This window comes from Neophocaena asiaeorientalis, unplaced genomic scaffold, assembly GCF_003031525.2.
Source record: "Neophocaena asiaeorientalis asiaeorientalis breed wild unplaced genomic scaffold, Neophocaena_asiaeorientalis_V1.1 scaffold521, whole genome shotgun sequence".
NCBI classification, from domain to species: Eukaryota; Metazoa; Chordata; class Mammalia; order Artiodactyla; family Phocoenidae; genus Neophocaena; species Neophocaena asiaeorientalis.
In genome coordinates, this window is record NW_020174712.1 from 2,029,616 (window position 1) to 2,052,758 (window position 23,143).

Consider the following 23,143-nt stretch of genomic DNA (forward strand, 5'->3'; position numbering starts at 1 on the left):
TCTCTTTTGTACTCAACCCCAGAAGCGCTTATTGTTCGTATTGTCCATTGAGACACACAAAGGAGGGTTTAAAAACAGAGTTGTCCGTGAGGTTGCCTAGTCTGGAAGAAGCTTGGAAGGGCCGTGACACATGCACTGTGGAGCCTGTGTGTACAGGCGTGCGTCATGTGCATAATGCAGCTACAAGGTCACTGTCTGAGGGACGGACACTTAGATGGCCACACAGGACGGTGCTGCGCTGAGAGCTACTTCTTTGAAGGCGGGAAGTCCTAACAAGAGCACAGGATTTTGTACTCACAGTTCTGCCATCCTGGGGCTCTGTGAGCTTGAATGAGTAAGTTAAGAGCTCACACATAAAAAGAAACAAAATTGAGTTATTTGTAGTGAGGTGGATGGACCTAGAGTCTGTCCTACAGAGTGAAGTAAGTCAGAAAGAGAAAAACAAATACCGTATGCTAACACATATATATGGAATCCAAGAAAAAAAAAAAACATGTCATGAAGAACCTAGGGGTAGGATGGGACCAAAGACACAGACCTACTAGAGAATGGACTTGAGGATATGGGGAGGGGGAAGGGTAAGCTGGGACGAAGTGAGAGAGTGGCATGGACATATATACACTACCAAACGTAAAATAGATAGCTAGTGGGAAGCAGCCGCACAGCACAGGGAGATCAGCTCGGTGCTTTGTGACCACCTAGAGGGGTGGGATAGGGAGGGAGTGAGGGAGACGCAAGAGGGAGGGGATATGGGGATATATGGATATGTATAGCTGATTCACTTTGTTATAAAGCAGAAACTAACACAACAATGTAAAGCAATTATACTCCAATAAAGATGTTAAAATAAAGAAATAAAAATAAGGACATCCAGGGCTTCCCTGGTGGTGCAGTGGTTGGGAATCCACCTGCCAGTGCAGGGGACACGGGTTCGGGCCCTGGTCCGGGAAGATCCCACATGCCATGGAGCAGCTAAGCCTGTGTGCCACGGCTGCTGAGCCTGTGCTCTACAGCCGGCGAACCAAAACCACTGAAGCCCGCATGCCTGGAGCCCGTGCTCTGCAACAGAAGCCAACGCAATGAGAGAAGCAATTGCAACGGGGAGTGGCCCCTGCTCTCTACAACTGGAGAGAGCCCGCGTGCAACAACGGGGTCCCAGTGCAGCCAAAAATAAATTAATTAATTAATTAATTTTAAAAAAAAAAAAGGACATCCAAAAATAAATAAATAAATAATCAAAATTAAAAGAAATTTTTAAAAAAGAGCTCACAACCTCGGTTTCCTCATCTATAAAACCAGTATAGGGCTTCCCTGGTGGCGCAGTGGTTGAGAGTCCGCCTGCCGATGCAGGGGACACGGGTTCGTGCACCGGTCCGGGAGGATCCCACATGCCGCGGAGCGGCTGGGCCCATGAGCCATGGTCGCCGGGCCTGCGCATCTGGAGCCTGTGCTTCGCAACGGGAGAGGGCACAGCAGTGAGAGGCCCACGTACCGCAAAAAGAAAAAACAAAAACCAGGATAACTATGCCCACCTTACATGGTTTTCTGAGGACTGACTGAAACACTATTTGAAAGCACCTGGGACTAGGTGCTTTAGACACATGGATGTAGGAATCCTGCAGACGTTTGGGAAATGTACATCCTGTTCCCTCTTGACTAAATCTGGCGGCTGTAACAAAGGAGGACAACAGGAGTGCTGCAGAGACAGAGGCCTCCATCGTCCTCGCAGACTCTGACTCCACCAACCAGAGGCTGCATGGTGAAGATGCTGAGTGATGGGCTGGGCTGGGGGAATGCAGAGGTCCTCGTTCTGGTCCTGGTTTATCCAATTCCTGGCTAGGTGACCTCACACAAACTGCATACCCTCCCCAGACTTGAGCTCTCTCATCTGCAGACTTGCCTTTACATAACTCCCAAGGTGATTATAAAGATCGTCTGAAGTTATCAAGATTAGAAAGGAAGAAGTAACTGTTTTTATTTGCAGGAAACATGATCTTGTAGATTCCTGTGATGCAGAGAATCCACATAATTCTATCAGAACTAATAAACAAATTCAGCACAGCAAGATGCAAGATCAACACCCAGAAATCAGTTGAGTTTTCATACATCACAAAAGTGAAATTAAGAAAATAATTCCATTCATAATAACATCAAAAAATAAAATGCCTAGAAATATTTTAGAAGAAGTGCAAGACTTGTGCACTGAAAATTATAAAGCAGTGTGGAAAGAATATGGAACCTGAATAAGTGGACATCTCATGTTTATGGATCAAAAGACTTAATATTGTTAAGTTAGCAATATTTCCTAAATTGTTCTATAAATTCAACACAGCACCTAACAAAATCCTACCTGGATTTTTTTTCCAGAAGTTGAAAAGCTCATCCTAAAACTTATTTGGAAACACAAGTGACTCAGAATAGCCAAAACCATCTTCAAAAAGAAGTGGGAAGACTTACACACCCCTATTTCAAAACTCACTACAAAGCTACAGCAATCGTGATAGTGTGGTCCTGGCATAAGGATGGACATAGGAAGTAAAACTGAGAGCCCAGGAATAAACTCTAACATTCATGGTCAGTTGACTTCCTACAGAAATATCAAGAAAGGAATAGTTTTTTCAACAAATGGTGCCAGAGCAACTACCTCACACCAAACACAGAAATTAGCTCAAAATGTATTGCAGACCTAGATGTAAGAACTACAAGTATAAAACTCGCAGAAGAAAACACAGGAGTAAATCTTCACAATGTTGGATCAGTCAGTTATTTCTTAGATATGACACAAAACGTACACAAAGAAAAGACTGAGATATTGGACTTCATCAACATTAAATGCTTTTGTACTTCAAGACACTTGGGGAGAGGGATGACAACCCTCCACCTGCGAGAAAAATGCTTTCAAATCATACACTCGATAAGAAATATATATCCAAAATAGATAAAGAACTCCCCAACTAATAATGCAAAGACAACCAATTTTTAAAAATGGGTAACAGAATCTGAGTAGACATTTCTCCAAAGAAGTTATCAAACAGCCAATAAGCACATGATGTTAAGCACCTTAGTTCTTAGGGAAAAATGTAAACTAAAACCACAATGAAATGCCCTGCCACTCCCACTCGAATGGCTATAGTAGAAAAGGAAAGGCAAGGACAAGTGTTACTGAGGATGTAGAAAAATGGGAACCGTCATACAGTGGGAATATAACATAGTGCAGCCACTTTGGAAACCAGTTGGGCAATTTCTCATAATGTTAAATGTAGCATTACCATATGACCCAGCAAGCTCAGTATCTACCCAGGAGGAATGATGACCTATGTCCACACAAAGGCTTGTACACGAATGCTCACAGCAGCCTTATTCATAATAGCTGAAAAGTGGAAATGACCCAAATGTTCATCAGCTGGTGAACGAATAAACAAAGCGTGGCCTATCCATACAATGGAATGTTTTTCGCCAATGAAAGGGAATGATGTACTAATACAACACGGATGGACCTCAGAAGCGTCGTGCTGAGTGAAAGAAGCCAAATACAAAAGAACACATGGTTCCATTTATATGAAATGTCCAGAAAGGGCAAATCTTTAGAGAAAGAAAGAAGATTCATGGTTACCTAGGGCTGGAGGTGAAAATGGGGAGCAACTACCCGGCCCAAGTTTTCCTTTTGGGATGATGGAAATATTCTAAAATTATATTGTGGTGATAGTTGCACACCTCTGTAAACATACTAAAAGTCATTGAGTTGTACACTTACAATGGATAGATTTTATGGTATGTAAGTTATACCTCAATAAATCTATTAACAATTTTAAAAGATCACTTGAGAGCACAACTATAGAGATCCACATATAGGACCTCATTAGCATATCAAGACTAAGTTACATCCCTCAGATTCCCAGCTACACAGTCGAATACCAGCCCCCAAGTCCTCCAAATGCAGGCTTTACCTACAAAGTCTTGTCCAGACTTTCCATCTCCCTACTGGTCTCCAAACCCTGCTGCTACATGCAAAGCCCCTTTTTTGTTTCTTCTCTTTAATTTTTCTGTTTGATAATACTGTCCATCTCCTATAGAAACTTCTTTCCTTGATTACTCTGACCTTATTTGACTCCTGATTTCCATTTGAGGTCTTTGCTAGAATGTTCTGTGATAGGTCTTTACTTCCTCGTCTCCTTTCCTGTCTCTTCTTCTGTGTCGTGCTCCCTAAACGTAAGAAGGTCCCCCAAGGTTTCATCTTGATCTCTTTCCCTTCTCTTGACACAATCCTTCCAAGGAGCCTCATCTACTCACATAACGCCCACCTCTATGAGGACGACTCTGAAATCTGTATCTCCAGCCTTCACGGCTAGTAAAGAAATCACCACCCAGGTGTCTTGCAAGTGCCCAAAGTATGAGACTTAGATACTGTATTGATATATTTTATTGAAACATTAGCCAGTATATTCCCTTCCACAATGTTTCAAGTAGGTGTCCAGTCCCTTTTGTCTTTGGAGAGCTGATATTACCTGCTGGACACACTCCTTCCTTTGGGACTTTTTATCATCTCAAACTGACCTCATTTAAACACACGGTGAACATGACTTTAAAGGGGAAAGAAGGAAGGAAGGCATATATGCCTTGAGGGAAGCAGGAAGAGAGGAAAACAGGATGGGCTACATAACTCTGGGGACTTGGCTCCCAGGCTCCTTCATTCTCACCTTGGATTTGGATGGCCTCTCCCAAACCCACACTACTCAGAAATGTCAGAGTAATCATCTCAAAGCCCACTTCTGCTCTCCAAACGCTCCCCGTTATTCCCGCCTCTGCCCCTCGACTTGAGCAACGCCATTTACCCTCTCGGCCCTTCTGCCAGGTTTCAACCTGCCCAAATCCTTCAGGCTTCACTCAAACAGCGTCACCTCAGCAAACCTTCCCTCTTCACCACACACCCTTAGAAATGGTCCCTGCATACCCTGTGCCTTTTCTGTCCTTATTCTGTCCTGGCCTATGACTATTTCTTTCTGCACATACTGAGTTGCTCAGCTTAACTGCAAGCTCATCCAAGACAGAGGCCATGTCCCTTCAGAACAGCACCTCTCACCTAGGAAATGATCATATATCCCCGCATAGGGAACGATCATACACAAATGTACTTTACAAACATACGTCAACATTACATGCTGTTGTAATTACCAAATTCTGTGGTTCAGACAGTAAGTGGTAAAGGAGCCAGCAAATGGATGAAAATGAGATCTCAGAGCGCCATCCAGCTCTGAGATGTTACTATCTGTGGGTCAAGGCCTTGTAGAGGGGGGACATCTTATTTTGGCTTCAAAGAACAAGATGGGTGGAGGGAAGCAGGGTCCGGGCTGGGGTGGAGGCTTGGGGGTTCCAAGGAGGATGGGAGTAGAGCGCTTCCAGAAGTAATTAGTAGTATAAGCAGAGGGAAGGACTGGGCGTTCTCAGAGAGGCCTCCAACCAAAACAGGGAGGTAAAGAGGTCATTCTGCAAAATTCCATTCCCGCAGGGGTTCCACAACTGGCCAACAGAACCCTGATGATCCCTGTGTTTGAAGGGGAGGAATCAGTCTGTTTCCACTGATGGAAGCTCCTGAGGTGAGATTCACCACACAGCTGGCCAGTCAGTTCAAAAGGCTAGTCAAACAGGTGGCTGAGAATTGAGTAAATAAAGGCATTTTTGTTTCCATTTGATTATTTTAGCTTTTAGCAGCTGTTAACACAGTCTGAGAGTGAAGTCTTTGGACTGTGACTCTCTTATCTGTTCCATCAGAACTTGGTGAGGTCATTTAAGGCTTGTGAAGGACAGCAGCCAGCCTCCGATGACCAGCCAAGGCCTGGGAAGTGGGTGGGGTGGGGGGGGCGGAATGGCTGAGCTGAGTCTAAGCACCCTCCACCCCCAACACACACAATCTTCTAGGCGCTTCCACTACCTTCCTGACTGGATCTTTGATGAAATCTACACACAAAGCTTCTTCGAATCCCATCTCCACTTCAGCTTACACATCTCGGGAGGCATCAAGGATGGTGAGAAAATAGCAAAAGCAAACCAAGCAGGGAAGCCCGGCCAGGAAAGAGTGGAGTGCTCAGAGAGCACAGGCAAAGTGGCCGGCGTGGATAAACAGGCAGGAAGGGTTGGGAAGGATTCCTCGGCTTCCATCCCTGCACATCCGAGGGAGGCCAGACTCTAGCCTGACTCACAGGCCTGTGTTTGGTGAGGTTCTGCCCTTATATAGACGCTGGAGCCGACTCTTACGCCCCAGTCTCTGTTCTGCACAGTGAGATAAATGAATGCACTAGCATTCCTAAAGCATCTTCTGCTTTTCGCATTTTGTAATTCTGAATGTCTCTGGGGGAAACTCTGGATTGGGATGTAGTGGGTTTTGTCACATAGTTCCAAGCTCATTCATACAGTTTTAGCGTTCTGTTTTACACCGACAAATGCACACTAAAATGGACTATGAAAGTCACACACAGAAACGTACAGGGAGGGGTGTCATGTTTTGGGGTGAGGCCAGCTGGCTAAGCTGTGGGGAAATGGGCCAGACTGGGAGTAACCAGAACCTGGAATTAGATCCACCCACAGAGCCCAGCAAAACCGGGAGAGCCTTGGGTGCTGGGAGGTCCAGGACAACAGGCTGAATGTGGCAGGGGTGCTCGTTTGGACCTGGGAAGGAGAAGCACAGCCCACGTGAGGATGAAGGAGGGGACTCAGAAGCCTACAGAGTATGGCCGGAGGAATCCAGAATCCAGTGTTGACACAGCAGTTTGTTAGAAAATAGTGGGACCTCAGCTGATGAGGTTCAGCGCCAAAACTCCAGAGACTTAGAAGACAGATAAATACCATAAGGCTTCCACCATGGGATCGAATGCAAGTCTAGTTCCTGGCACCGAATCAAAGAAGTGCAACAGACACGAATCAACCGTCTCTTCTGAGCAAGCTCTGGGCCCAGATGCTTTGACTGCCCGCGTTCCACTACAATCGCTCTGAGTGAGTGTAGACCAGCAGCAGGGTAGATTGCCATGCGGATGGCCTGGACGACAGCAGGCGGAAGGCCTTCAGAGGCTGGACCCAAGGTGGGCTCTGGTCGACTGTCTCCAGTCCTCAGAGGGAAGCCCCTGACTCCCTGCCCACGCTCTTTCTGCTCGAGCAGGGCTTGCCAACCTGCTGCCCGTCAGACATTTGTGCTGGGCAACCTGGGGTGAACAGACAAGGCTGCTCTCCCCAAGGGGATGGGGCGGGGGACCAGGCCCCTGAGCACACCTGTAACCCTCTCACGGCCCACAGCACACAGGTGGGGATGCTCTGCTGTAGACGCTTACGTGAGTTCTCCCAATGAGCGCGTCTGTCCTCCTGACTCAGACCTGGCACCACAGGAGCACTCACTCTTAAAGGCGGGCGCCCAGGGGAAGCTGCTTCAGCAGGGGGGTGAAGGCTCGGCACTCCCCTCCCCACAGGCCTGTCTGTGATTGCAGCCTGGGCAGCCCTTCGTCCAGATGCGTTTGCCCCTCGTGGCTCTGTGACCTACCTGTCAAGCCCTTGCCCCTCTCCTCGCTCCGGGAAAGCGCCAAAGGCAGGAGTAGGTTACGATCAAGCACAAGATGTGACGCGAGCCGAATGCTGCACACAGGACGCAGAGGAGCCCCAGGCCTGCCCTGCGTCCTCGCCCGGGAGACCATGGACACAATGGCCTTATTCACGGACGGGGACTCTGAAACCCCAGTAGGTGTTGTCTAAAGTGTCTCAGAAATAAATGTTAACATGCTGACTCAGGCTCCCTCTGAATCCATTCTAAATGTTCTTTAACCCGTTTGTGGCGTAGCACTGATGATGAAGCAGGTCCTGAGAGCAGCCTTGGCAGGAAGCCTGTGGTCCCACCAATCAGCAGTGGGGAGAGGCGAGAGGGAGTGAGACAGGAGACCAGCCTGGTATGGAGACCACCTGGCTCCAGGAAGGGAACCTCCTAAAAGAGGGTTTGCTGTGCTTATAATCAAAGACTTTCACCACAGCTCTGCCCGCCAGTCTCTCCGTCCCCTCCTGCAGGGAGTACATTTCATTTCCAGCAGCCGAATGAACACCCTGCCATCACCGTGGAAGCCAAGAGAAACATACTTTTTGAAAAGTGGCACTTCAGTGTCGAGAGGTCTGATGACGAGAGCTGAAATAATGACATGCCGGGAGAGATTATTTTCGTAAATTCTTGGAACGCGCTTTTTTCTCCGGGCTTGAGCCGGTGAGTAGCCCTCACGGCTTCTGTCACCCGACACCTCACACACCCAGCCGCTTTCTGCAGGCGGCTTACTCAGGACCCATTACACGCACCATAGCTTTAAGTGGAAACGTGAAATCTCTGGGAAGTAAGTGACAAAATTGAGACAAGAGTTCATGCAGATGAGAAGACAGATTTAATTGTGTGTTTGTGAGAAATGTCCTCTACCAGCCAGGGGGCAAGCAGAGAGATGAGAAGTCCATATACTGGGGTCCACTGGAACCCACAGGAGAAATTTCTCTCCTTGACCCCCATGATTATTCTACATGTTTCTGGAACTCTCCTTTAAGAGGTTGTCTCTGATCCCCTAAAGGGCCAACTCCAGGTGAATAACCTAATCCAACCTGAAATCTATTCTGATGAAAATTTACTTCGTCAAATAAACAGCCGTCCAAACTTTCCCATCTTTGCTCATAGGAGACCCAGACTTCTGAATTTCTTGTAGGCTTGGAATTGATTCAGGTTCCCTTCTTTTCAGCTCTTCCATGTTCACTCACTACCCAATCAGCAAGTTCTGCCTCGAGGGCGCTCCTCAAATTCAACTCTTCACTTATAGCCCATCGGAAAGAATAGATGCTCCAACGTTTGAAGTAGAAAAAAAGGAAAGGTGGAACCTACTGAATTATCTTCAGTTTAGCCTTCAAAGCCTTCTATCAACTGCATGCCTTTCTTTTTTTATAAAACAAATTCACCTCTCTCTCTCTAACCCTCTACCCTGTACCGGGGATGGTGAATGGGTTTAGCACCCTTCCCTCTGTCTTGTTAATGTGTCTCTGACTATTTCTCTGACTGTACTTGTGCCATGTCCCTCATCAGAGTCTTCATAGATTTTTTATTTTAAGATCTGGCCCTAAATTTATCTCCACTAAAAATCTTTCCAGTCATCTTTCAGTGTTTATTCCTAGATCCACCTTTTCCATGGAACTGTTCAAGACCATTTTAACTCCCAATAAGACCTGTCTCCCTGAGTTGCAGACACTTAATCTCTATGCCATTTGTTTAAATTAATACCTACGAGTTTCTGATAAAATGTACCTAATATCCATTCAGTGCATAAAAGTTAAATATATTCCCGCCACCTCTATGTGAGGATTATATATCCTGAACAATTGGCATCAAGCTTGGTGATAGGATTTGCTTTGGCCAATGAAATGGGAGTAGATGTGACTTGTGCCACCTCTGAGCAGAACTTTTAAACATCATTACACTGTTCGCCATTTTCCCTTTTCCCTCTGCCATGCAAGAAGCACGTCTCATTTGGAAGTGGCTTTTTCAGCCTGTGTCTCAAAATGAAGAGGAAATGGGGCAGTTAATCCTTAAAGTCCATGCACATGAGTGAAAAAAAAAATCTTAGTTGTGGTAAGCCTCCGACAGAGCTTGTTACTGCAACATGATTTAGCCTATCTTATTGGTAAAGTGGGTAATATGTACAATTTTTATAACGGTGGTTTTACACAAAGTTTCTCATTCTGTCCTCACAACAAGCCTATTGGGTAAGTTTTACTTTCTCCATTCTACTGCTTAATAATATTAAAACTCAAAAGCACTTCAAATCCTGCAAGTCAGAAAGTGAGAGAATGGATGAAATTAGATCTTTGGCAGCAAATCCATAGCTCTTTCCACTATACCATGTACTGTGGGTTGAACTGCGTTCTCTAAAGAGTTATGTTGAAGTTCTATCCCTCAGCACCTGTGAGTGAGACCTTATTTAGACACAAGATCTTTGCAGATGTAATCAAGTTAAGAGGAGGTCACGAGGACGGGCCCTAATCCCTAATCCCATATGACTGGTGTCCTTATAAGAAGGGACACACAGGGAGAATGCCATGACAGTGAAGGCAGAGATTGGAGTGACACTTCGATGCAATCTACAAACCAAAAATACCAAGGACTGCTGGCAATGCAAGAAAGCTAAGAGAAAGGCATGGAACAGATGTTCCCCTAGAGCCTTCAGAGGGAGCGTGGCCCTGCTGGCACCTTGATTTCAGACGACTGGCTTCCAGAACTATGAAGGAATAATTTCTATTATTTTAGGTCACCGCATTTGTGGTAATTTGTTACAGCAGCCCTAGGAAACCAAACACCATGACCACCTCAATTTCAGAGCATAAACCATCAGGAATTCTCAGGAAGTAGGTCTGGGGGTGGAAGTGGTATGTCTAAAGAAGCCTTCATTCTTCCATCGGCTGCCCAGTGGCCCCCATCCTGCCTGTGTTAGTTTCCAAGAGCTGTCATAACAAAGTACCACAGACCAGGTGACCTGAACAACAGAACTTTATTTTTCACAATTCTGGAGGCTAGAAGTCCAAAATCAAGGCGTCATCAGGGTTGGTCTTTTCTACAGCCCTCTCTCCTTGGCTTTGTAGATGGCCACCTTCTCCCTGTGTCTGCATATGGTTTTCCTTTGGTGCCCATCTGTGTCCTAATCTCCTCTTCTTATCAGGACATCAGCTATGTGGATTAGAGCCCACCCTAACAGCTCCATTTAACTTAATTGCCATTTTAAAGACCCTATCTCCAAATGCAGTCACATTCTGAGGCACTGGGGGATAGGACTTCAAGATATACATTTGTGTGTTGGACAAGGAAGACACGATTCAGCCCATAAACCATTTCCTGTTTTCAAATATCTAAGGAGCCTCTCACGAGCCTTACGCAATGTGGAGTGGAGACCGAGAGCACAAGACGGCCTGACCCTTTAAGTTGCCAGACCCATCCCTGGGCCTCACAGCAAAGACCACACAAAGCGTGGCCTTCGCTGCCCTCTCACAGCTGTTCTCACGGTTCTGAACCATTCGCCTCGTTCGTGCTTCACTGATGCCTCCGCCTCCGTGGCTTCGGCAGCCTTGGCTGGAGTCAGGCTCTATTTAGGGCTACGCTGATGACTAGTGTGTTGCTGCATCCCTACACCCCAGGCCCTTGAGGCCCAGCACCCTCCTCATGGGTGACTCTCTTACAACCCTCTTGCAGCCCCTGACCTTATAGTCAAAATGTAAAACAAAACTGATAGACATACTTTGAGGTTATATAAGATTATTAGGCATAAATGGTAATCGGTTCACCTAAATATCTGTTCATTGCTTTCACAAAGCAAAGCATAATTTCAGTCTTTTCCTCTGCCTGCTAGTTTAGTAGTATCTAAAATCAAAATAACAATCAAGTTCCCTGAAACTCTGAATGCTCTGATCAATATTATAATGCTTCTTCACTAGGATAAATTTTGTTTGAAGACAGAGCATGACAAGTGAAGGGAGGGTGGCCAGGGAAGGAGTATCCACTGCAGTGACTTTGGGGAAGAGATCTAAAAAAAGCAACGGAGCAAGAATTCCCTGGCGGTCCAGTGGTTAGGACTTGGTGCTTTTACTGCCGAGGGCGCGGGTTCAATCCCTGGTCAGGGAACTAAGATCCCTCAAACTTTGGGTCTTTCTGGGGAAAAGCATTCCAGACAGAAGGAACAGCAAGTTCAGGTGTCCTGGGATGGCCACCTGCCTGGAACAGGTGAGGAAAAAAGAGAAGAAATGGTGGGGAATGAGGCTGGAAAGGGCTGGGTGACCTGGGGCCAGTTCTGTAAGAGCCTGAATCTACTGGAGCGTCTGAACAGAGGAGTGACACCATCGGGCATGTGTTTTAAGAGGACTAGTCTAATTCGCATATGAGACAAACTGTAGGGCAGAGAGAGTGGGGCACCAGGAGCTGCTGGGAAGCTCTAGGCTCCCAAGGGTGCGCCCTCTGGTCAGGGCCCCAGGGATGGAGGCAGGAGAAGCAGAGGCTTTGCGATCCATCCTGAAAACGGAGCCGACTCAGCTGCGGGAGAAAAGGTGGTGAGGAAGATGGGGAGGGGCCGACAGAAGGGACCGGAGGAATCAGTGAGATAGGAGGAAACAGAGAGGAGGGCGTCCTGGAGCTGAGGGCGCTATCAGGAAGGAGGCCATCAAAGCAGAGGACTGACCCTTGATGACCAGGAGGCCGCTGCTGAAAACCAAAGCATAACGGGGTTTTGCAGGAGAGAGAGTAAGCGGGGAGCAGTGGGCACCCCAGACAGAGGCATCTAAATCCAAGGAAGCCAAGCCCTGGGCTGAGCAGCCCCGAGCAGATGCTGATCCAGGGGGAGGAGAGGCCAGGTGCCCTGGAGAGAGGCCGTGTCCATGCTGCTTGTGCTGTGGGCGTGCAGAGGCCGCCACAAGTGAAACTGACTCTCCAGAAGGCTGAGGATGTGGGCTTTTTTTCAAAACATGATTTCTCAAATACTTTCTGCATTGATTTCCTTTGGTCCAAGTGACAGCCGGTTTTAATTTAAATCGGCTATTTTCTTAAAGGCAAGGGAAAGCTTGCCTTACCCGGCAATCCCTCACTCCAGAATGTGAGGCCTTGATATCTGGGAAGAATTTGCTTCACGTGTCATTTCTAGGAGGGCGGTCAGGACTGCATCGGCACAGATACTAATTCTAGGCAGTTAACACCCTTGGTTTTGCTTTGATTCCACTAGAGGATTAATCAAGTGTCTTCAACCAGGCTCTGGCTGCTTCCCGGACTGGTCATAAGGAGACCTCTGTCCTGGGTCCCAGGTCATACACAAAACTTTCTGGGCACGCCAGGACTCGGGTCGGGGCCCTGCTGGTTGCTGTGTGAGAACTGGCCTCCGAGGCCTGCCCTCCAATCTCAGCCCTGCTACTGAGGTTCTTAGGTGTCTGCAGTGAAGCACGAAGTCTCCCTGCACTTCATTTACCAGCTTGTAAATGTTAACATGATAATAACACACTGTATAGCAAACAACTCAGGATATGTTCATCTCTTGGCAGATTATGTTCAGGAAGATTAAATTCTAGACCAGCTTCCCTGCTACTCAGGACATTTCTGGGCCACCTTCCACAAACACTTAATCAGAAGTGCTCAAGAGTTACAAACAACTGTTGCCATTGGCTTTGGCAAAATGATGCTACCTTATGCTGCCTCAAAACACACCCAATGTTTTCTCTTATGCGTGATCTGCATTGAACAGATCACTGCTTTTTGTCCGTGGATGTTATGTTAAACTTTACTTAAATCAAATGGGGATTTACCTCAAAGAGAATAATTTTACAAAAAGATCCACAGTTAAAGATTAAAACAGGGCTTCCTTGGTGGCGAGGTGGTTAAGAATCTGCCTGCCAATGCAGGGGACACGGGTTCGAGCCCTGGTCTGGGAAGATCTCACATGCCGCGGAGCAACTAGGCCCGTGAGCCACAACTGCTGAGCCTGCGCTTCTGGAGCCTGTGCTCCGCAACAAGAGAGGTCGCGACAGTGAGAGGCCCGCGCACCGCGATGAAGGGTGGCCCCCGCTCGCCGCAACTAGAGAAAGCCCTCGCACAGAAACGAAGACCCCACACAGCCAAAAATAAACAAATTAATTAATAAGATTAAAACAGAAAGCTTCCCCATAGAAGTTACACTGTGGTTATATTTTAACTAAAATTAAGTTGATCTACAGACAGCTCTTCAGAAAAGAGCTTATGCATCAAGTAAGATATTATGATAAACGCCACGCTTGGGGCTGTTTATTCCAGCCTTCAAAATGCTCTCACACGCTACTCTGACTAGAAGAAAATTCTCCTCTCTTCTGGTCTTGCACAGCATATTAGGAAACTACCCATTGGTCCTTTGTGTAGCAGTCTGCTAGGGCTGCCCTAACAAAGTACCACCGACTGCGTGGCCCAACAACAGAAACTGGTCTCTTGCAGTTCTGGAGGCTGGAAATCTGAGATCAAGGAGTCGGCAGGTCTGGTTTCTGGTGAGACCTCTCTCCTTGGCTTGCAGGTGGCAGCCTTCACACTGTCCTCATGAGGTCTCTTCTCTGTGAACGCTGATCCCCGACGTCTCTTCCTCTTAAAAGAGCATCAGCCATAGCGGAGTAGGGCCCCACTCTAACAGCATCATTTAACTTAATCATCTCTTTAAACACCATGTCCTTAAATATGGTTACATTCTGATGTACTGGGGGTTGGGATTTCAACACACGAATTTTGGAGGGACACCATTCGGCCCTTGCTACTCATTTGGGATATTAGTGGGTATATGATGTGTCTTTCCTGCTCAACTTGAATGTAAGCTCCCTGGGTAAATGGTCCTGTTTTAAGATTCTATGTGTTCCCAGTAATCAATTGTCTGATGGATTTTCTTTTTTGCAGGGGGGCGGGGTGCCAGGCCGCACAGCTTGTGGGATCTTAGTTCCTCGACCAGGGACTGAACCCAGGCCCTGGTCAGTGAAAGCGTGGAGTCCGAACCACTGGACCGCCCGCGAATTCCCTGGATGGATCTTCTTGATCACTATTGGAATTGTGTCCACATTTGTCCTGATGCAAACACATTTTGAAGGAAAAAAAAATCAGTCACAGTGGCTTCATGTCAATGACTAGGCTAGATGATTTCCAAGGTTCCCCACAAATCCTGTGACTTTTCATTTCCCATCACCATCCACGTGGCTTCCCATGAAATTCTCCTCTCTAAAGATCAGTCATGTGCTTAATTTCTAATACGTAGGCCTCCCAAGAGGTGACAGTCCTAACTTTTTCTAATTTCACGTCTGCTTCTGGCAACACCTGAGATTCTGGCCAGATTAGGACCCAGAAGCTGAGGAAACTGAGGTTCAGGGCAGTGCAATGGCTTGCCCATCCCGACCCTGCAAGGACTCCAACCAAGTTCTCCCAGCTCCCAGGCCAAGTTCTTTCCAATAACCCATCATTCCTCATTATGAAAAGAGAAGAACACCAAGGGCTTTATGGCTTATGGGCAATAATTCACGTAAGGAATTGAGATCACAGTCTGTCTTATAAATTCTGAGGAACCTTAAGACAGCATACCTTTTAGTACCGAAAGGATCTAGCATGATTCTTTCGTTGGTTCGTGAAATGTTCATATGCTCAAACCATATGTTTAACTACTATTCCCAATGGATAGATCCTTCCTTATATGAAAAAAAGAGGAATTTTTCAACATCAGGTGGAAAAAGAAGCATAGATATTGGGGGAAACAGTCTCGATTTCACGCTGAGTCAGTTCCAGGGCAGTGGAGGTGGCAGCACCCTGATGGCCAGGCCACCCCGGCCCACAATCCCACTCCAAGCCTTTACGTCCACTCAGTAGATACAAGTCACACCCAGAGACACTGGCACGTGAGCATGAGCCTTGCTGGACACACCCTATATACAATCTTGCTTCTATCAAAGCGAAAAGGCCAACTTAAGCACCAAGCGAGCTTTCAAGTCAGATCCTACATTTTACCATCAAAACCTCGAAGGGCAAAGCCGTATGGACAGCCTGTGGCTTTCTCGGGCTAGACTCAGTCTGATAGTAAAGGTAAGATCTCTGTCAAACATTCACAGGGCCTGCACTGTCCCACCACGAGAAGGGCCCTTCTGTCGTGCCTAGACCAGAGAAAATACCCACAGCCTGACAAGAAAGTGTCTGCCTGACTAAGGCTTTGTGCAAATTAGTCCTTGTGCTGATATCAGGAACATGGATCTGACAGACAAAGGGCCGAGTCACTGGCTGCATTTCTCCGTGGAGACCGTAATGGTCCCTTTTTGCTCGCTGGAGTCTGACTTGCTAAAATGGATTTTGTTCCTCTTCCACTGAGACTGAGAAAAGTGCACGTGGCAGTCTGTGAATCGAGCCTCGCAGCAGGGCTCTGAGAGACAACTGGTGCTGGGGTGGCTGCAGGTGTGAAACTCCCGGGACAGTGCCGAAGTCGGCCTGTGACACACAATAACCTCTATGTGCGGCCCGCAAACGGCTTCCCTGAAAGGGCAGATCCGTGCCAAGGGAGGACGAGGAGACTTTTGTTCATCTTCTTTATCTGAGAGATGCTGATTGTTTGTCTGTTGGGGGAGATTTTTGAAAATGAGCAGATAAATTCCTTGCTGTGTGCCGTCTGGACTTTTTTTTTTTTTTTTTTTTTTTTTCCCCATCCCTTTTTTTTTATTTTCCCAAAACTTATTTTTATGTACACATGCATACAGTATCCACGTATGAAGTCAGAGATAGCAATTTGTCTTTCCAGGATCCTTGGGCTTTGCTGTCCTGTGAAGATCCATAATGAGATACAAGAGTTCTCATCCCCTTCCTGTTAACAGAATTTATAGTTTTCCCTGCACTCAGAGCACATAGCTAAGTCCTACATAAGCATTAATAGCAGTGCATTCTTACCAGCCTCCCTGGACAGCTTGCTAAATTCTTTCTGAGCGCCTCTCGCTGGCCCTTACAAAGGTTAGCTGATAAACAAACCGGAAGGTAGGAATCTCACTGTGTGAGCACAGATAGAGGATCAAATTCGTGGAATCACATTTGGCGTGCTGGCAATCCCAGATGGAGGTCATTTTTAGGCAAAAGTTTGCTTTTCCAAACCCAGGCACAGTCTGGGTTAGCTGGGGGTTGGGTTTTGTTTTGTTAACAGATGCTAGAAGTTAAAAATGGGAATCTGAACTACACATCAATTTTTTCTTCTCCGTGTCATTTTACCTGGCCCCAAAGGGCAAAAGAAGGAGCAAGTAGCATTGCTAAGTAATACTTCAGGATATGACCTGAAAATTCCCTCCGAGTCATCCAGGAATCCCACATGTAACTTTCATAATCTAGCACACTGACAAACAAGCCAAAACAGCTCCAGGATGACAGATGACTTCAGGGCAAAGGGACAGAAGGAATTTGATACAAATGAAGACCTGTTGACTTTTTAAATTTGAACTTAGAAAATACGGAGTAGGCCAGAATTTTTTATTTGTAAAACAAATAACCACTTTAACAATCATCTATTCATGTAGTTCTCTGTTCTCCACACTGAGAAGCCAAAACAGGTCCTGGGAATAACTTTTGGAAAACAACACACCCATGAAAAAAAAAATCTCAGCCAAGAACACACACTTCCTGTCTATCTCTGGTGTCCCAAAGGATGAGGGAAACCTGAGCATTTCCATGAGACTCTAATGCCAGGAGCTAACTGCTACTGTTGGACTCCAGCCCGCCCCTCCCCGCCCGGAGGAGGACATGGTACTCACCAGTCATTAGGCTGTAGTAATTGGGGTACGAGAGACTGGGAAAGTCTGGGGTCAAGTAATCCGCTTTCACCCCCCTGCTCACAATCTCCCTGAAACCAGGCAAGGACTCCAGGACCTCATCACTGATGTAGTCAGAGCGAAAACCATCCAGCAGAAACACCAGGAGCTTCCGGCGGGCCGGGGCTGGCTGTGCCAGGCTGAGAACAAGGGCCAGCAGGAGCGCCCCGAGCTTCTCTGCCATGCTGCCAGGAGCCTGCCCGAGCACGGCTGGCACAGCCGTCCCTTTGCAGAGACTGAGGATGGAGAATCTGTAGCTATTCTCTCTTCTAGGGGCTGGACCTTGACTGCTGGCCTTCCTGAGCCAAGTTCACTTTCAGAATTTAAAGGTACAGCACCCCCTTTTAAAAACATCTATGCTCACCCTTTACTAGAAAGTCCGGAGATCGACCTCTTCGGAGAAGCCAGGTTCCCAAACAACCCAGAATTAACACCAGGGGAGAGAGTGCAACCTTATTATGTGGGCCGAATGTTCCAGAAATACAAGCGCCCACAGAGAGGTGGAATTTGAGAAGATGACAGAAGTTAGCACTAACTTTGCAGTTGGGCTAACCAAACGAGGAGGCAAGGAAAAGGGTGATCTCTTGGTTTGCTGCCATCCCACACCTCTGCCCAATTTAAACTCTCTCACTGACTTTTTCGCTTACAATTTAGTAACGCAAACCTCTTAACTCGGGATGTAAACAAGAGACCATAAAATTCATTTTGGGCATATCTGTGGACTTTTCAGCAGGGCCTCCATCTTCATAGCATTTAAAAACAAATTATTTGTCTATGTCTCAGCCACTTCTTCTTTTCGTATGCATCTCTATACAGCGCTTATTGTTTTACTTTTCAAGTTGCCCGTGTCCAAACCCAGCTGTAGGAGGCGATGCCTCTCAGCAGAGCCATAGAGCCAGAAAGTTCCACAATTGAACAACAGACTTGGGGGTCATTGTGGCAGATTGGTCTGAGGTAGCACTGCCCAAGAGGGCAGCAATCAGACAGAGAGCTGGAGGACGATAGTTTGAGATGGACAAGCACAGCAAGAGATAACCAGGAGGCTTCATGCCAGGAAGGACCAGGCAGAGGAGGGACTGGGAGGCCGACCAGGAGGTCGGTGAGGGCAGCAAACACAGGTGAGTCAGGAGACAAAGCACTAAGTCCAGATGGCTGCGGTTCCCTAGGCTGGGTCTTTCATTTGGCAGAAAATCAAGTATAAAGGCTTGTAAAATGTGTATGGCCCATAGCAAGTCCTTAACAAATGCAAACTATTATTACCATTGTAACGTTGCTTGGATCCTGGTGAAACTTGCAAGGCCCTGGGCAAAGCTTCACAGAGACTGAGGGCGGTCAGACACCAGCCGCTCTGATCTTAATCAGTTCTACAGTGGCTGTCACCCTACCTCCGCCCTCTGCCTGTGCCTTGTCTTCTTATCCTATTCTATTGCATTTAGAGTCAAGCCCTCACATGAGACCACTGGTCACTTTCTACATTGTGCTGGGAAAAAAAAAAAACACCTTGGCCAAATTACCATTCCCATCTCAGCTGGCTGAGACAAGGATCAGATTTCATTTTCCCAATAAAAGTAATGCTTTTTACAACTAAGAAAATAAGAGAAAGAGAACAGCTTATTCTTAATATTTTTTAAATTTGAAAACACAATGTTATTCTTATCTCTTTGAGTTACGTTGTACTGTTATTCTAAACGGAAGGAAGGAGTAAAGCAAAGGGAAAGGTGCTGATGCTGACGAAGCCGATGGGCTGCCCTGGCCGTGACCATCACACACACACTGAAAGAATTTCCTCCGGTAGGGAGGGCCTGACGAGGCAGCAGATAAAGCTAGATGCGCTGTCAGTTCCTGAGTATGTCCAGGGTAGGGGACTATGGAGATGGCATAATAACGCAAACCCACATGAACTGCCTTGGGGGTGGCCCCTGAGCTCCCTTGGGGAGAGGTTAAGGACTCCAAATGTTAAAGACGAATATAAAAGGGGCATCCACTTCCCTCCGCCTCTAGCGGGAGGTCCAACCCCAAATCCAGCTCCCTGAGTGCCTTACCCAGTTGCTGAGGTGGGGAATCCTTAACTAACAAGCTCCAAGTTACAGTGTCCCCAGATCCCCAGAGGACCCCAAGGCTCCATGGATAGCGCTGTGGTGCGTCTGGGTGCGGGCATTGCTGCTGTGCACTAAACATTGTTTTGTGATGATGTTTCTCTAAAGCTTTGGATCAATACGTTACTGTAAATAAGCATCTTTAATGTACATACCAATATATGAAGAAAGAAAGAAACACATGGGATAGAATTCAAACCAAGGAAATCCCAGCGCTGCCTACAGTCAGACTCCTGGCCTTATACTGCCTTGTGGCCTAGAAAAGGTTGGAAAGAAAAGCTAAAAGCCAGCAAGGAAAGACAACAGATTAGAAAATGTGGTTATTATTAAGTGCCCAAAGCCTTGTGGTCCGAGACCTTGTATGCCTGTTATCTGGATGTCCTCAGCATCTAATATGTAAAAGTGCTCCTTTTGCCACTTGTTTTTCAAGGGTTGACAATGGTATAAAGGTCACTGCCCACAGGAGTTTAACCCAGATAATGCAGAAACATGAAAAATTTCCTCCAGAACTTGGAACGAGCTTTGTCCTGAAAGCTGTTCCAGGTCTTGCTAGGGACAGGCATGAGCTCTCAGGAATGTGCTGTCCAGATGGGTCAGCACTCTGGTGCCTTGCCTCCATGGAGAGGCAGATGAGATGGAAGGAAGGAGTCCTGGGCTTAGAGAAAGAAGACACGATTCTAGAGCCTGGGTTCTGGCATTCTGCAACTGTGTGATTCTGAGACAGCTGTTGCCTTTCCATGCTTTAATTTTCCCCTCTGAAAGTGATAGAGGCTTTAAGATCCTTCCCAGAATCAATTAGAATTCAAAAGTTGTGACCCAAGTCAGCCCATGTTAGCCAACATCAGCCTTCACTGACCCTGTTAATCCATCACATTTTTGCCAGCCCATGTAGGCCCATGTCAACCCTTACCTTCCCAACAAATCAGCAGTCTTAGATCCTCAAAGTTCTTGCCCTAAAGCCTGACCATGGCAAGTGTCCCACCTGCCTTCTCTCTGGTCAGGCCTTGGAATTAGAATCTTAATAGATTTTAAAAAATTGAAATCCTACAGAACGTGTTCTAGATTCAGGATAATATTCATCTAAAATTAAGATTAAATAAAGACACTTTCAGATAAATGAAGCTGAGACAATCAGTCCCCAACATACCTGTACTACAAGGAATACTAGGCAGAAGCAAGCAAGATGGCGGCGGCTGCTCAGGGAGGGAGAACCAGTGGTGGCGGAGGCAGTAGTGGGGCTGGCAGTGGTTCCAGCTGTGGGACAGGCAGTAGCCGCAGCGGCTTGCTGGACAAGTGGAAGATTGATGATAAGCCTGTAAAAACTGACAAATGGGATGGATCAGCTGTGAAAAATTCTTTGGATGATTCTGCCAAAAAGGTACTTCTGGAAAAGTACAAGTATGTGCAGAATTTTGGTCTAATTGACGGTCGCCTCATCATCTGTACCATCTCCTGTTTCTTCGCCATAGTGGCTTTGATTTGGGATTATATGCACCCCTTTCCAGAGTCCAAACCTGTTTTGGCTTTGTGTGTTATATCCTATTTTGTGATGATGGGGATCCTGACCATTTATACCTCATATAAGGAGAAGAGCATCTTTCTCGTGGCCCACAGGAAAGATCCCACAGGGATGATATTTGGCAGCTGTCGTCCAGTCTCAAAAGGTTCGATGAAAAATACACTCTGAAGCTGACCTTCATCAGTGGAAGAACAAAGCAGCAACGGGAAGCCGAGTTCACCAAGTCCACTGCTAAGTTTTTTGACCACAACGGGACCCTGGTCATGGATGCATATGAGCCTGAGATATCCAGGCTTCATGACAGTCTTGCCACAGAAAGGAAAATAAAATAGCCACTTCTAAAAGCAGCCATCTTTTGGCTGGATCATGCTGAATTGAGGGGTGAGGGAGAAAGAAACAGAGAACTTAATATGGATAAAGTAAGAAATGTAAAACATGTCCGTTTTGTCTTGAAATTTTAGTCCATTCTGTATAAACAGAATTTTCTAGCTCAGATATGAGAAGTTGTAGCTCTGCTATCTAGCTGTAGCCTCTTTGGTCTACTGATTGCATTGTTTTGATTTGCTTTTCTGGAAAAGCATTTTTGCTTAAAATCCGTACAGACTTCCTCCTTCATACCTAGCAGTACTTTATATAGTATAGCTTTGTGCCATGCAGCATTTGAAGACTCAATTTTTTAAATTGTTAACCTGTTGATGACTTTATTGTGTTAATTCCCATTTCAACAGCTGTTTCCCTTAATTCAGGATACAACTTCTTGTGTATGACAGTTTTCCTTCACACACCATTTTTGCGGGTATGTATATATCTAATTTGGGGAGAATTGGGGGAAAAAAACCCACAGCTTTTTAATTTGTTTAAAAGAGACTTTCTGCCTGTTACATTAACCAATTAAAGAAGCCAATGGCATTTTTAGTTTTAAAAAAAAAAAAAAAAAAGAAATACTAAAGAATGTCCTTCAGGTTGAAGGGAAATAATACAAGATAAAAATTAAGATTTACAGGAAGGGAATAAAGAGTATTAGAATTGGTGAATATACAGATAAACATTAAAAAGTATATATTTTTCTTTTCTTAATGTCCTAAAAAATTGTTTAAAGTAAAAAATAACACTCTGTTAGGATGTATAAATTTATAACTTATGAAGAATTAAAAGATATAAAAAACAGTAGCTTAAAGACAGTAGTAGAATGTTTAAATGGAATTAAATTGTTGTGACTTCTTTATTCATTTATGAAATGGGAAAAGTCAGATGTGAAGAATAAAATCTAAAGTGATCAAATAGTAACTCTAAGTAGATTGTAACAAGGATACATATTGTAATGCCAAGAGCAACCACTAAAAATTACTACAAAGAGGCATAGCTAATAGAGAAGTAAACTACCTCAACATAATAAAGGCTGCACATGACAAACCCACAGCTAACATCATACTCAATAGTGAAATAGGAAAGCTTTTCCACTAAGATCAGGAACAAGACAAGGATGCCACTCTCACTACTCCTATTTAACATAATGTTAGAACTCCCAGCCAGAGCAATTAGGCAAGAAAAAGAAGTAAAAGGCATCCAAGTTGGAAAGGAAAAGTAAAATTGTATGCGGATGATATGATACCATATATCTAAAATCCTAAACCCCCCCAAAAAAAGTTTAAAAAAAGAACTAGTAAATGAATTCAGTAAAATTGCAGAATACAAAATTAATGTACAAAAACCAATTGCTTTTCTATACACTAGCAATGAATTATATGAGAAAGAAATAAAGAAAACAATCCATTTATACAATAATAGCATCAAAAATAATAAATTATTTAGGAATAAATTTAACTAAGGAGGTGAAAAACCTGTACACTGAAAATCACAACACATTGATGAAAAAACTGAAGACACAAATAAATGGAACGATATACTATGTGCATACATCAGAATAATTAATATTGTTAAAATGTCCATACTACCGGGCTTCCCTGGTGGCACAGTGGTTGAGAGTCCGCCTGCCGATGCAGGGGACACGGGTTTGTGCCCCGGTCCGGGAAGATCCCACATGCCGCGGAGCGGCTGGGCCCGTGAGCCATGGCTGCTGGGCCTGTGAGTCCGGAGCGCAACAGGAGAGGCCACAACAGTGAGAGGCCCGTGTACCGCAAAAAAAAAAAAAAAAAAAAAAAAAACATAAAATTAC

General features: G+C 45.7%; 1 protein-coding gene and 1 pseudogene across 6 annotated transcripts in view; one reads left to right on the forward strand and one right to left on the reverse strand.

Annotated features, from left to right (window-relative positions):
• Positions 1-17,631, reverse strand: part of ENPP6 (ectonucleotide pyrophosphatase/phosphodiesterase 6) — a 99,438-nt gene extending 81,807 nt beyond the window's left edge. For 4 of the 6 annotated variants that reach the window (XM_024759976.1, XM_024759975.1, XM_024759977.1 and 1 more), the window contains exon 1: positions 17,296-17,603. In XM_024759976.1, the coding sequence (XP_024615744.1) occupies positions 17,296-17,536 (241 nt within the window). In that variant the 5' untranslated portion in view covers positions 17,537-17,603. Of the gene's footprint in view, positions 1-17,295 lie in introns of all 6 variants that reach the window. The other 2 variants (XM_024759974.1, XM_024759973.1) reach the window with 2 other exon arrangements.
• A 3,000-nt stretch (positions 17,632-20,631) lies between these two features.
• LOC112409673 (signal peptidase complex subunit 2 pseudogene) lies at positions 20,632-21,394 on the forward strand (annotated as a pseudogene).
• The last annotated feature ends 1,749 nt before the right edge of the window (positions 21,395-23,143 follow it).